Here is a 15,505-nt window from a genome sequence, read left to right on the forward strand (position 1 = left end):
ACCCACATTGAGCCACCATCATCTCCCCACTGGGCCACTGAGTTAGTCTCTCTTAGCTGCCTCCAATCAATTGGATCATGTTACTTCTCTGTTCAGCACTCTCCAAGGGCTTCCCCTCTTTCTGTGTAAAAACTACTGTCTTCACTGTGGCCTCTACGGTCTACATTACCTCACTCCCCATTGGCTCTCTGGCTTGTCTTCTTTCTCTTCCTCCTCTGCCCTTCATTCACTGGCCTCCAGCCACAGGGCCTCTGTGTTATCTCACCTCAGGGCCTTTACACTGGCTATTCCCTCTACCTGGAGGCTCTTACCCTAGATATCGGCATGGCCAACTCCCTCACTTCCCATAGATCTTTATTCTAAATGTCACTTCTCTGTGAGGACACCCAGACCACCCTCATTAAAACTGCAGCTTTCCCACATACTCCTGATTCTCTTCATCTTGCTGTTTCTTTTTTCTTCTAAACTACTGCTGAACATACTCTTTTATGTGCTCATGTATACTTATTGTTTTTGGCCTGTCCCTCTCCACTAGACTGTAAGCTCCACGAGGGCAGAGATTTTTGTCTCTTCTGTCTATTGATATATGCTTAAGAATAATGTCTGGCACATAGTAGTTACAGTCAGTTTTTATTGAATGAATAATTCTTAACTGTGAAGGGTGTTTGGAAAGTTAACACAATTACAGATGATAGTCGCTAGATCAGCAATGGCTAATGTTTGCTGAGCCCAGACCTCCCGCCATGGCCTATAGTAAGGGCTTTATAGGCTTTTGTCTTATTTGATCCTTACAATGATGTTAAGAGACAGTTATTCATAATATTTCCACTTAACAGTGAAAGAAACTGAGACACAGAAAGTTTAAATAAATTGTCCATAATTGTAAATGGCTCATCTCTAGTTTGCTTTAGCACCTGTAGCCTGTAACCAGTAAGTCTGGAGGAAATTATGGAATGGATAATGGAGGGAGAGGGGGAAGCATATTTCGTTGTTAACAGTGCTCTTGTCAGAGTGCTCACATTTAATTTCAGAGTATGCGGTGTTAATTTCCAGATGAGGGAGGCTTTAGTTTGTAGTTAATCCCACATCTCCAAAAATGCAGTCTGTGTTCTTCCTTTTTCTTATTGTTTAAACCCAGGTCTCTGTCCTTTCCAGAACTGGAAGCCATTTAAGCCTCAGTCCGGGGGAAGTTTGGTTCCAGGTTTCTCGTTTCCTTTTCCAGAATGGCCTTTGGGGAAAGATAAATGGTGTTCCCCCTCCTGTGAGGGCAAATATCTCCTCGGCTGAGAGTTTCATGTTAATGCTTCTTCCTTGGAACTTTACTGACTGCAGAATACTATTCCCTCCTGATGTGATCCCCTGGAGGGCCACGCCCAGGCCCCTGCAGCTGCTTCTGGCAGGTGTCTGCCTCTCTCTCCCAGGGTAGTCCTTGTCCTCAGAGATGTGGAACACTCGTCACCTGTCAGTGGCCACTCTCAGGCTGTCAGCTGTCTGACTAGATCTTGTGGGCCTGGGCCTGGACCTGGACCTACTCACCAGTGGGAGGCCTGTTCTGAGCATGAAGTTATAATATCTTCCTACTCAGCATCTGTATTATTTTTCTATGCTCTGTAATGAATTGCCACAAATTTGATGGCTCGGAACAACATGCATTCGTTATCTCACAGATTCTGTAGCGTATTTAGGTTCTTTGCATCAGGTCTCATCCAGCTGCAATATAGGTGCTGTCAGGGGCTGTGATCTCAACAGAGGTTCAACTGGGGAAAGATCTGTTTCCACTGCTTCCCTTAGGTTCTTGGCAGAATTCATCTCCTTGCAGTCATAGAACTGACATCCCTGTTTCTTGCCAACTGTTATCCAGGGGCTGCCCACAGTTCCTTGCTATATGGCCCTTTCATAACATGGCAGCTTACTTTTTCAAAGCCAGCAAGAGGAACATATAGCTCCAGTCTGCTGAAATGGAATCTTATAGCATAGTGTAATCACAGGAGTGATATCCCATCCTCTTTGCCATATTGTGATGGTTAGAAGCAAGGTTCAGTACCTGTCCTCACTCAAAGGGAGGGTTTTACAAAGACATGAACACCAGCAGGTGGAGGTGATTGGGAGGAAGGGGTCACCTTAGCGTGTGTTCACCAGAGCAACCAGGTTAAATTGTGGAGGTAATCCCTGAAGCCAGGGAAGACCTATTAGTTGCTCATCTATTCCCTCAGCAGATGTTGGATTCGCTTTGCCAAGACTGTAGGTCAGGATGTGATTTTTCATGTGGCATCTAGAAAATTTGTAATAATGCCTATTTTTGTTGATTTTTTGTGCTCCTTTCAGTTCAGATGTAACTGAGTCAATTATCTGATGAAATGAACCAGAGATGCCTCCCTTCTTATAGTACTTCTTGTTATAGAACCAAAGATGGTAGCTATGAGGTCCTCTACTAAAGGTTATTCCTTATGAACCTGGGCTGTTGAGCTGCTGAAGGACAGACTCCTCTTCCCTCTGTTCATCTTATGAGTGTTTTACTGAGTGGATACAGTGTCGACTTATTTAAAATGATTCCTGTTTTTCAGCCTACTCATTTCAAATCTCAGTGTGTGTGTGTGTGTGTGTGTGTGTTTTAATTTTATTTTTGACAGAGAGACAGAGTGTGAGCAGGGAAGGGGCAGAGAGAGAGGGAGACACAGAATCTGAAGCAGGCTTCAGGCTCTGAGCTGTCAGCATAGAGCCCAACACGGGGCTGGAACCCACAAACCATGAGATCATGACCTGAGCCAAAGTCGGCCGCTTAACCAACTGAGTCACCCAGGTGCCCCCTCCAGTGGGTGTTTATAAATAACCTCACACAGTCTGACCTTTGTCTTCATATGACAGAGCAGCTGGGATTTCACATGTTAGAACACTGTCTTCCCACGCCTGTCTTTGTTGTTGGAGACCCCACGATACGCATGACAGGATGTCATGACCACGTCTTCTCTTTCAAAAGTCTGAAATATTCTGCTTTAGTTCCTCTCAATAGGTCTTTTGTTTGGGGGGCGGATAGAGGATGAGAAAGTGGGGGGGAAATGAGAACATGATTCCAGTCTCTGATGAAGTTATAAAGCAGGAAAACTGGAGCGCAGAATCGGTTTCTTTTTTGGAGTTAGTTTATTCCAGTTTGACCAGTAGGAATCAGTTTATTCTTTCACATTTCAAAAGTATGTGCCTCAGTCCCTACACCTGAAAGGATATGTTAGAAGGAAAAATAAAATCAAGATATGCTATTGACCTTTGGTTACCCAATGATAATTGCACACCTGGGAAAAACCAAATCCTCTTTAAAAATTTTTCACTTTTGAATTCCATGTAAATCATACCCAGATGGTTAATGGTAGCACATAAATTGCTTTTCATGATATATAAGAATCTTAGAAATCATTTTTTAAAATATAGCAAATATGCATTCAGAAACCATTGATTTGGTAGGATATATGTGTATTCAGAGTTCTGTATGAAAGTGCCCACTTTAAGAATTTTCTGGCCACCCCTGCTCTCACAGAGGCTGGCATGGGCCCCTCTTAGGTAGAGCTCCTCATAAGTGGGCCGGGAGAGCCCTGCTCACCCCTCGGCCAGTGGGGAGTGACTGTGCGCGTGCTGTAAGCCCTTGGACAGAGTCCAGCACCCTGGTCCCTAAGTCCTGATCCCCATGACCAGCCACCCGGAGAGAGAGCAGACACGCCCCGCTGACACTTAACTGCAGTCCATTTCTTCTTGCCTTATCCCTGGCTGGGTGGGCCAAGGAATCACCTTCAATTTCTGATGATCACGTGGCTTTCAGGAGTTCCTCAGGCCCCCATACAAGAGCTCCCTATAGGAGCTCTTCAAAGGCATGGTGTGGAGTGGTAGAATTTCCTTCTGGTATCACTTGCTGCTGGTTCTCCTGAGTGTTGCATGATGTACATGATGTGCACAGTTACATGTGGGAAGGACAGAAGCGGCCACACCACCTGGGTGGGGAAATGACAGGGCCATGCTGGATGCCTCTGCACCGACCAGAAGACCGAAATTGTTTGCCACAAACAACCCTTTATATCCACTCTTTCCCCAGGACTTTAGTTGCCATATATCTCGATAGATAGATAGATAGATAGATAGATAGATAGATAGAATTTTTTTAATGTTTATTTTTGAGACAGAGACAGAACGTGAGCGGGGGAGGGGAAGAGAGAGAGGGAGACACAGAATCCGAAGCAGGCTCCAAACTCTGAGCTGTCATCACAGAGCCCAATGCAGGGCTCGAACCATGATATCATGACCTGAGCCGAAGTTGGGTGTTTAACCAACTGAGCCACCTAGGTGCCCTGCTTTATATTCTTTCTTTAATGCGTCTTTAATTTTGGTAGATTTTGCCAGATTGCCTTCTGTAGGGATTGAATCTTTTAAAAGTTCTTTTAAATTAATTTTAATTTTCCAAGTGCTATAAGAATATACTATCTTCAGAAAAAGTGGAAAAAATTAAAGATACAGCTAAAGTCAATTTAAGTTACCGCCACCAGCCCTAGACCCAGTTCCCCTACAGACAGATCCTCTCCTTCCCCCAGAATTAAATGCTGTTGTTGGTTTGGTGTGCCTTTTTGTCTATGCCTTGGCAGATATAAACCCATGGGAAATAAATATTATGGGAGTGTGTGTGTGTGTGTGTGTGTGTGTGTGTTTGACGCATAAACCATATTGTACTAAAATTCTATAATGGTGTGTTTTACTTAATGCTATGTCTTGGAGGTCTTTCCATGATATGTATAATTATATATCTATGTATAATTTGAGTTTTTACCATAAATTATTTTTCAGCCGTGCCTTTTTGGTATTTACTTTCAGGAAAGAATTTGGGGTTTTATTAAATACCCAATGATTCATACATAAGTATATTACAAAATCTTAACCTTTGGTTGTTTTTTCCCCCTCTCTTCAGATCTCAGAAAAATGATCTCCACAACGAACGCTACATCTTGGAATTAGATTGCTGTTCCTCCTTAGACCACCTGACGGGCCAAAAGCTCATCCCGGAGTTCATTAAGAAGGTGAGCCCTGTGGTCAGGAGACAGTTGAACAGTTGTGCAGCGCGAGCCGGCCGGGGGCTGGCCAAGGGCAGTTCCGCCACACCGCACAGGCCAGGGTAGCAGCCAGTGCCTCCTCACACCTGGGCCTTCGGGCGGCCCCACAGGGGTGCAGCACCCCCTACCCCCCGCGCCCCCCCACACACACACATAGCTCGGGCTGACGATGAGTCTGAAACAAGATGGCTTCCCCCCTTCCCAGTCTGGTGAGACCTTGGACCTTGTCTTTTAAGGCTGGAGCGGCATTCACAGCGAACAGGCCTGTGGGCCCACTGCTGAGACTCCTGCCAAACCCTCAGGGTGGTGGGCCACTCCCCACCGCCAGCCCGGATCCCACCTTCCACTTGTCCTGTGGGGCCTCATTGCTACGAGCCGCCTTTCTTTCCTAGTGTGGGAGCAGCCCAGAGCCCCGTGACCACTGGCATATGCAGTTACACAAGGGAAAATTGCCTATTTGCAGGGGAGTCCTTCTCTGCCCAGAAATGTGTCTGGTTTTGAATTTCTCTTCATGCCATACGAGGTTCCTTGCCTAATTGCAGGGTTCACTTGAGTTTCAGTAGGACATTCACTGCAGAAGGAATGTCCTTGCCCGGACTGGGGCTAAGTTCACTCCTTAGTGCTTACCTTGTTCTCTCTCGCCCAGTCTCCCACAACAACTGACAATTCCCCATCCTGGAGAGGTGATTATGGCTTGTTTGGGACCTCATCTGTCAGCTAATGAATTCATTAATAAATAGTGTTGGCCATCAACTTTGGGCCAGAAATACCGCATGCCTGCTTGGTGCTGGGACACGGAGAACAGCCGTGGTCCCCGCTCTCAGGCCCTCAGGTCCTCACACCTGGAAGGTGGACCCCGGAGGAGAGTGATGAGCGTTACCAGCAGGAAAGCAGCAGACACCGTGCGGGGTGGGTATCAGTGGGGGGGTATCTCATGCTAAGACAGAGAGGATGAGGAGTTACCTGGTGATGGGGCTGCACGGGGAAGGTCGGGGACTCCTCCAAACAGAGCGAGCAGCGTGTGTGAGGGCCTGGTGCAGGAGCAAGTGAGGGGAGTGAAGAGATCAGAGGAGCTTTGGGGAAGAAAAAGAGTGCCAGGGGTGAGAGCAGGGCCAGGACTCTGCTGTAAACGCAATGGAGGCTGCTCAGAGGATTTTTGCAAGAGTGAAATAATCAGATTGTCCCTTTAAACACCCAGTGACCCTTTTGCTGTTGTTTCCTTCCTGCCTCCCTCCCTTCAACATTGATTGCGTGTTCAGGCTCAACGAGGCCTTAGGAATAACCCCTCATGTGTGGTGGCCAAGACCTGGAGACTGGGAGTCAGATGACCTCGTAGGTCAAAATTTCTGATAATTTTACTAGAACGATGCAGACTCTTCTCTGATGGAATTCAGGTCATTACTTAAATGGAGGGATGAGGTGCCTGGTGACACTGTCGGTTAAGCCACCAACTCTTGATTACAGCTCAGGTCATGATCTTACAGTTTGTGGGATTGAGCCCCACATAGGGCTCAGCACAGAACACAGAGCCTGCTTGGGATTGTCTCTCCCCCTTCTCTCTCTGCCCCTCCCCTGTTTGCACTCTCTCTCTCTCTCTCTCTCAGGGAAAAAAAAAAAAAGAAAGAAATGGGGAGAAAGGCAATTTTTGTTTGCATGTGCATAAGCCTGACAACATGAGTTTTTGTGTAACTTATGTAGATGTCTGTACACATAGGGCCCTCTTTCCTGGATCGATGCAGACAAAATGTTCTAATAAACTTGAGTAGGGACACGCTAGAGGTGGAACTTACCCCATGATCTGAGTACTGGGGAAAAACTGTTTTAGAAATAGGCTTGTAATCAAGACTTAGATACTTGGAATGTTTGTAGGTAATTGGGTAAGATGAGGACGTGAGTCTCTGCCCATACTTTCACATTTGCTCTTTTAAAAACATATGATTTGGGGGGTGCCTGAGTGGCTCAGTCAGTTAAACATCTGACTTCTGCCAAGGTCATGATCTCATGATCCGTGAGTTCAAGCCCTGCATCGGGCTGTGTGCTGACAGCTCAGAGCCTGGAGCCTGCTTTGGATTCTGTCTCCCTCTCTCTCTGTCCCTCCCCCGCTTGCACCCTGTGTCTCTCTCTCTCTCTCTCTCTCTCTCTCTCTCTCTCTCTCAAAAATAAACATTAAAAATTTTTTTTTAAATAATGAAAAAACATATGATTTGGGACTTTTGTCTTAACCAAGCCAAATCATTGCATGACTGTTACATTGTGCCAATATCAGGTCTTAAGGAGACAGCAGCCTGATTAGTGGGCTCTCAGATACTGGTGTGTGTAGTGTTTGGAGTGTAGGTAGACATCTGTCTATCTGTGTGTGTGTGTGTGTGTGTGTGTACATGCATGCATGCGTATCAGTATCTGATGGTTCGTTTCATAGTAAATCATTGACACCTGCTTATTCTATGTTAATATAAGAATTATGTTTTTAACATTTTGAATATTATATACTTTAAAAAGCCCACCATGCCATCCTGCTCCTGCCATACCCCTGGTTTTCAAACAAAAAGCATTGGGTCCAGACAGACTAGATAACTTGCACACTAGGGTAGTACTAAGATTCCTCATGTGTATCCCAGAATCTCTCACCTCTGCTCATCTCTAGAGAGGTGGTTTATGGTCATGGTCAGCAGATGGAGGTGCAGTTTCTGCCAACAACCCAGGGGTGTTGAGATCCTGCCATTTGTCCCTCGCCGTCCAGTGTAGCCAAGAGCTGGACCTGGAAGGATCCAGCATTTCTGGTCATTGGTGCTGGCTGTGGCTGAAGTTTCTAGGCCAATGGCTGTGACACCCGGGAGAAGAGGGACAAAACAATGGGTCTGGGCCTCCTTCCCTCTGTTCCTTTTTTCTGTTGTCGGACAAGATGTCTGGAGAAAACACCACTTCTGTGTGTGAAGAGCAGAAGGGAACTGAATACCCCTCTGTAGGATCAACAGCTTTTCCAGCTGATGGCAGAATTTTACACATGTGTAAATTTTTCTGTCATCGCGCAGGTAGAAGACCATGGGAGCTTCCTGGGAAGAAATACACTAAAAACCATTTGTGTCTTTTCAGTAAATATTTAATGAATAGCCTGGTCCCTATTTGTATATATAGAGAGTGGTGACACTTGTTAATTGCCATTCACTTAGGCCAAGATGAAGCTGTGTCACTGGCGGCTACAGCTTACAGTCATTACTTTTTATCTGGGTCATTATTTTGTGTGAAATAATGGCTCCTGTTCCTGTGACAAGCAGATCCGTCTTACGATGAGATGGTAATTAACTCATTTTGTCATTGTACCATCATACAGGATAAGCTCATATTCTCTGCCTATTAGAATTAAATTCAAAGTGATTAAATTTTTTTTTCTTAAGAACAATGGCCCAGTATTATTTTTCCACTGAATGTTTTAAATTAGCAGAACTTTTGGATAGAGAACATGGATGGAAGGAGGGAAAGGAGATTTCATTATTTCTCACAAATGGGAAAAATAAAATCATCTGTATCTGTGTCATGTAAAATTAAGCTGAAGGTGCCATAATTCACAGCCCCTCTCCATCATGATTTTCGGCAGAGGGTGAGGGGGAATTCTGTAAAGACAACTCTGTTCCTTTCAGTGTGGTCTAATGATTTCTCTGAGCACTTTGGCTGTTCAAATTAAATCTGGGCTACTGCATTTTGTTTTTCCCCTCTTGTATCCTGCTGTGCTCCATCCAACCGGCCCTTTATGTAAATTATTTATTATGGACCACAGAACATTTAAAAGGCAGATTTATGATCAGACTTGGAGAGACTGTGTGTTCCAAGTCCTAGAACCGAATGCTTCAGGGACAAAGAGTCTCAGGGCTGTCTGAGAACAGAGATGCTGCCTCTGCTGCCTTGAAACAAAGGTCCCGCCGCCAGGTACCTCCAGAGCCTGTCTTGTGTGGCTGGTTTGTGGGGCCCCTTGGAATTTCCTGTTCTTCAGAGTTCCCAGAGGATTGTAAAGGAGACAGAATGATGTCAAACAAAGGGCTTACATGTTCATCTTCACATTCCTTTACATTCTTTGGAGCTTCTTGGGAAAGAGCTCCTATGTTTGGAAAACGCTTTGAAGTTTTCAGAGTCATTCTGGGTTGTGCTTCACGGTTAATTTTGGGCAAGAGGCCACACCGGCAGCGGTGTCTCCCTTCTAGACACGAGGAAACAGCTCCGAGAAGATGAGGACTTTGCCCAGGGGCTGGGACTGTTCATGGATGCAGCCTGGGCAGGTCTTTCTACAGGAGCGCCCCAGCGGGAGGCGGTGGGATTTGGGTGGAGCAGGAAGTTTCCGCGGCCAAGTGGGGAAGGTTTTGGAGAGGTGTGGTATAGAATGAGGGCCCCGGAAAGTGAGGGCTGGATGGAGGGGTGAGGTGGATGGCGCTGTTTTTGGTAAAGAGAGGAGCATGGAAAGAAAGTTCAAGGCTGAGAGTCAAGTTCTGTTTAGCTGGGATTTGGGATGAACAAAGGGAAGAGGAAGGCTGTTCTGGGCAGGATTCTTTTGCTTGTGTGAAAACAGAGCCTTCCTCAAGCCAGCTCAGGTGCGGTAAATCAGGGGGGTTTACTACAAAGATGCAGGAATGGCCTGGAGCCCCTGTGACAGAATACAGAAAAGCCCTCCCCCATCCCCCACCCCCCAAAAAAAGCAGAAGAAGAAGAAGAAGAAGAAGAAGAGGGGCGCCTGGGTGGCGCAGTCGGTTACGCGTCCGACTTCAGCCAGGTCACGATCTCGCGGTCCGTGAGTTCGAGCCCCGCGTCGGGCTCTGGGCTGATGGCTCAGAGCCTGGAGCCTGTTTCCGATTCTGTGTCTCCCTCTCTCTCTGCCCCTCCCCCGTTCATGCTCTGTCTCTCTCTGTCCCAAAAATAAATAAAAAACGTTGAAAAAAAAATTAAAAAAAAAAAAAAGAAGAAGAAGAAGAAAAGGAAAGGAAATGGTTGGGCTCCCTGGCTATATTATATGCTGCTGGCCCATATTTATGTACCTGTAGGTTTATTTGAATTTTAAATGGGATTTCACTCCACAGAGGGAATCCCTGTGTGTGCCAGGCAGACCCTGTGCTAATAGGCTTTACACACTATACTCTTAACCCTTATCTCACCCCCTCTGGAGGCTCATTCCTGTTTTATAGGTGGAGAAACTGAGGCACAGAGACGCTGTGCAGTTTGCCCAGAGTTAAAACTGTGAAAGGCAGGACTGAGATTTGAACCCAACCCATCTGACCCAAAGGGTGCATTCCTAACCATTTGGCCATGCTGCCTATTCTGTGTCATCCTCAGGAACGGAGAGGGGGCTGTCCCAGCTGGAGGAGAGATGGCATGGGAGGCAGACAGGTGGAGCTTTGTCTGGTACATACAGATAGATTTTAGAACCTCTTGAATGCCTCCCCTCTGTGGAGGTTGGGTCTCTAGGCCTCGCTGCCCATCTGAGAAAGCCACACTCCCTGCCACTCTCCAGGTGAGAGACTTCAGGGCCTTTGCCCTCAGGTACTCAACTCTGGGCTCTGCCCCATAGATTCACTCCCTTTTATGATGGAAGGGTGAGCACTGACCTGCACGAGCTACTCGGACCTACGTTTGTCTTCCACTGGACCACAGAGACCTTAGAATGTAGCAGTGGAGGGGAGGCGAGGCAGACCCCTGCCTTGTCCTGTGGGGAACAGCTCATGGTCAGAAACTCAGTGGCTTAGATTAAGCTAGATGTGTTGCCCTTTCAAAAACCAAATGGTGTGGGGCACCTGGGTAACTCAGTTAGTTAAGCATCTGACTTTGGCTCAGGTCATGACCTCAAGGTTTGTGAGTTCGAGCCCCGCATCAGGCTCTGTACTGACAGCTCAGAGCCTAGAGTCTGCTTCAGATTCTGTCTTCCTTTCTCTCTGCCCCTCCCCTGCTCACGCTCTGTCTCTCTCTCTCTCTCAAAAATAAAATAAACATTAAAAAAAATTAAAAACCAAATGGTGCTTCTTAACATCTTGACCTAAAGAGAAGAACCCAACAGATCTTTAAAATAGAAATGTCTCCTTTTAATGAAACAGAATATCCCAAATTCCCAGGATTATGAAACTTGGCCATAGTATATAAATGACTCATCATTTGCTTTCTGTCTGATTGCTGAGTATTAGGGCCTCATTTCTACAAGTGCGGTGCAGAGAGTTTAATTTTAATTCGTGCAAGATGCGGATTCAGAATGAAAGAAGAAATATGTTAAAAGGCTTCCCTTACCTACACCCCCACCTACCCCCAAGCCAAGTGAATTGTGACATTTCAAAAAGGTGGATCTGGTGGGCGCTGGGGAGGAGTGGAGGCAAAATGGTGTGTGAATGAGCATATGCCCTCAGAGTGGAAGACAGATTGCTGGGGGTGGGCAGGGAAGAGGCTGGTGGTGGAAGCGAGGCCTTGCTGGAGAATGAGGGCGTCCCGTTTGCTATTGTCTCCAGAACGTAATAAACATTTGTCACGGGAATGAACAAATTAAAAGACGAATGCAGAGGAAAAATCGTTAAGATTGTGTCGTAGAAGGGGAGAGAGAAGTCTGAAATGACACTCCAGTGACTGAAGTGTGAGGTAGGGTCCCTTGTGAGGACGGAGAACACATGGCATGAGGAACTATTTGGGGCCAGAGAGGTAATGAGATTGGGGATGGGCATGTTGGGACTTGGTGGGACACTCAAGGGAACATTCCAGAAGACAGTTGTGATTGTTGGGCTGGAACGCAGGAGGAAGCTAGGAATGGAGCTGTAGTTATCTGAGGGGCAGACTCAGAGGCCCAGAGGGGCCAGGCAGGTAATGACAGTGAGAAGGAAGTTCAGGTGGTCATCTGGATGGCACATGCCCATCTCAAGGGGGCAGCTGCCACTTAGCATCAACTCATTGTTGCCTGGTGGAAATACGAACCCAGTACCACAAGATCTTCTGTTGTATTTTGGTTGGCTAGTTGGTTTTGTCTCATTTAGAGAAGCCGACAATGTTTTTATTTTCTTATTGTGACGTCTCTTGGTTTTTCAATGTAAGCCAATCGATCAGTTTAAAACTGTAAGATCTAGATCAGTGTTTCTCAAATTTTCTGTGCTGAAGGACCAGTTTTTTGTTGTTTGGTTTTAGTTTTTTTCCAGTCCATTAAGAAGTGATACTTAGGTAAAATACGGTAAAAACATGGCGGCAATGTCAAATGGCTAGAAAAGTGTCTACATGCCTGCCCTTGTTTTATGTACCTATCTTGTCATGGACTGTTAACAAAAAGTTGATGGACCAGCAGTGTGCTGAGGACCAACCACACTTTGAGTAGCCACTGTTTGAGGTGGCAACACCATGGGACAGGATAGAATCATGACCTGAGAACTCACTTGTGCTTGTGGAGGGAAGAGACGAGAATACCATGGCTGGAGCTCTGGAAAGGACCCAGAAAAGGAAAACAAAAGAAAGAAGTTCCATGAAGCAAGAGGAGAAAAGGAAGAACATGATGTTACAGAATCTGAGGGAAGAGAATATTATAAGAGCAGAAAAGAGGTTGAGTTAGAACCCACTGAGTGGGTGGCCCACTGGGTTTGGCCACTGGAGGCTACTGGTAAATCCTGTAAGAGCAGTTTTCAAGAGTGGAGCAGGCAGAGGCCTCCCTCCATGGGTTTAAGAGTAAATAAGTTTGGAAAGAGAGAGAGAGTGGTGGCTAAGACAGGGTACAGGTGGAGGAAGTTTTGGTTGCTCTCAGTAGGAGTTAAAAGCTACCAGTGGAAAGGAGAAAACTAAAGAAAGTCAGAGGTGAGTTAAAGGTAGAGGCAGGTCCAGGTGGGGTGAGCCCACAGAGTGGACATCGGCTGCATACAGGGGACTGGATGCCCATTCCTCAGGCTTGGAGAGGAGGTAGGAAGCCACTTATAGGCTTCGATGCTCAGAGTGGAGAGAAAAATGTAGGCCCTCCTGCCTGGAGGCCTCTGTTTTCTTATAAAGTTCCTCTCCTACCCCAGCCTCTCTTGATCTTCTGTCCCCCTGCTATTTTCATTGGCCTGCGACCTTCCTGTTCTGTCCAGGGGACACAGTTGAAGTTAATCTTAGCCTGAGGGGAGGGAAGGGATCATATGTTTGTCTTGATCACTCCCCAAGAAACAAGACAGATTGTTGTGGTTCATTGTCTCTCTGCATGAATCCAAGATCTAGTAGTGTGGGCCAAGATCCATTCATGTTTCTTTGAACAGATCTTTGAGGACCCCTATGTGGTAGTGTCCCGGGATACCTTAGTGAGCCAGTACAGGTAATGCCCCTGGTCGTATGAAGCTTACAGTGTAGCTGAGGACACAGACATGGAGCAGATAGTCACATAATGGAAGTAGAGTGACAAAATGGGTATGCGTTCCAGAGCAGAACACTGTGAGCGGCCCTGACCCAGGCTGGCAGTGGAAGAAGGAGGGAATGGTCCATTAAGAAGTGGGGTTTACACTTCGATCTAATGGGTAATCAGGTGAGGGAGAGTCAGGGCTAGTGGTTATTGGAATGGCTTGGACACAGGCTATGAGGTGGGAGGGAGCATGTTTGGTACAAGGAACAAGAAGGAGACCATTGTGATTTGGCGGCAGAGAATGGAGGATGAGTTCTGGGGGTGGCTAGGACTCACACGTAGGCTCAGGATTTGGATCTTATCCCAAATGCAATGGAAAACTATTGGAGGGTTTTAAGGAGGAGCTAAAGAATGATACCAAATGTGCACGTTGGGAAGAGATGTAGAGATTGGATTGGGGGAAGGAGTCAGTGCAGTTAGGACACTGTTGGAGTATCTCTTTATAGACAGAGATTGTAGCTAAGCTTACAGTCAGAGTATCATCATAGTGGAGATGTAGAGAAGTGGTTTGAATTAAGAACTATGGAGCTGGGGGGCCTGGGTGGCTCAGGTGGTTAAGCGTCCAACTTTTGATTTTGCTTCAGGTCATGATCTCATGGTTCGGTTAGTGAGATTGAGCCTTGTTTCGGGCTCTGTGCTGATAGTGTGCAGCATGCTTGGGATTTTCTCCCTCTCTGTGCCCCTCCCCCCTTGTCTGTGTGTGTGCGCTCGCTCTCTCTCAAAATAAACAAACATTTAAAAGGAAAAAAGAAGAACTATGGAGCCTAAGAGCTCACCAGAGTGAGTAACAGGGTGTGGCAGAGACGGAGAGGATCGAGCTGGTTTGGCTATGCAACTGGGTGAATGGGGTCCTTTGCTGAGATAAGGGAGACAGTGGGCCAGGACATTGTTTCCATGGTACAAGAGCTCAAGGCAGCCATCTGGGCTGGAGACACCAGCTGGAAAATGATAATTGAAACTGTGGTCATGGATGAAATCACTGATGAAGGAAGGGAGCTGAGCCCCGGGGAATTCCAGCACTGATTGCCATGCAAAGAAAAGAGGCAGAAAGGAAGTGGCTAAGAGGGCCTGGGAAATTCAAACATTGGGCGATGGAGGTCGAGGGTATCTAAGCAAGGAGGGGTTGTCAACTCTGTCAGCGACCCTAAGACTAAAAATCAGAAATAACCACTGATAATGTCATTGGTGATGTAGTCATGAGGCCATTGGTAGCCTCTGTGGAAGCTCTTTTGGTGGCCTCACCCCTTCCAGCACATAATTTACGAAGCCTGTTCCAAAATGTCTTTGGGTTATAATTAAAAACCACTGCCATTTATTCCATAGAACTCATGTTGTTCCTGTATTATTCCTAGGATGGTTCTGAGATTTCTGGTCTTGTGGTCTTTTGTTTTTCCACTTTTAAATTTAAGATGTTCTTTCTTTCCTTGGGCTTGCTGAATCATCTTCATTGTTCTCCTTAATGTAATTTTTATTAAGCAACCGAATTTTAATACCTGACTAGGGGATTAGAACTTGCAATTCTATGTAATTTTTAGCTTTTGCAGCACATATCACATGAAATAATAACAATAAGCAAACTTGTAGTTAAATCAGAAACAAAATTAACTTGGGATTCCTAAAAATGGTATTTAGATGTGCATAGAACAGAAAGTCGCCTGTTGTAGGCTCTGTGGGCAGCCTGTGGCCCTCAGACTTGCATTCCTTTGTGGTCTCTGCAGAGAAATTGCCCAAATCCAAGGAATCAGAAAATATTCTAGGTGCTAGTGGAGCAGACAAGACTGGAAGGAAAACAGAAGGTATACCAAGAGAGGTGGCAGATATATGCCACCAGATATATACCTGATATCTCCCTGTTTTGTTCTAGGGAGACATTCAGCCTGGGCGTTAACACTTTTCACGATACCTTTCTACCCTCCTGGCTCGCATTTGTCACCTTGGGAGGCTAATATCTCTTCCATCCCCACTTGTTGGTAGGAGGTTGATGATGCCGGGCACACATAACTTTGCCTGAGGCCAGATGTTTGGTTGGCTGCAGGTGAGCCTGGGAGCTCCTGAA

The 15,505-nt window shown here is 46.2% G+C and overlaps 1 protein-coding gene across 2 annotated transcripts in view; it reads left to right on the top strand.

Moving 5' to 3' along the window:
* RFTN1 (raftlin, lipid raft linker 1) overlaps positions 1-15,505 on the top strand; it is a 209,530-nt gene that overhangs the window by 106,211 nt on the left and 87,814 nt on the right. For both annotated transcript variants that reach the window (XM_047098825.1, XM_047098824.1), the window contains exon 4: positions 4,943-5,051. In XM_047098825.1, coding sequence (XP_046954781.1) covers positions 4,943-5,051 — 109 coding nt within the window. The remainder of the gene's footprint in view (positions 1-4,942; positions 5,052-15,505) is intronic.

Source organism: Lynx rufus, unplaced genomic scaffold (genome assembly GCF_022079265.1).
Source record: "Lynx rufus isolate CCGP_SWC_20201006 ecotype Redwood Valley unplaced genomic scaffold, mLynRuf1.p SCAF_5, whole genome shotgun sequence".
NCBI classification, from domain to species: Eukaryota; Metazoa; Chordata; class Mammalia; order Carnivora; family Felidae; genus Lynx; species Lynx rufus.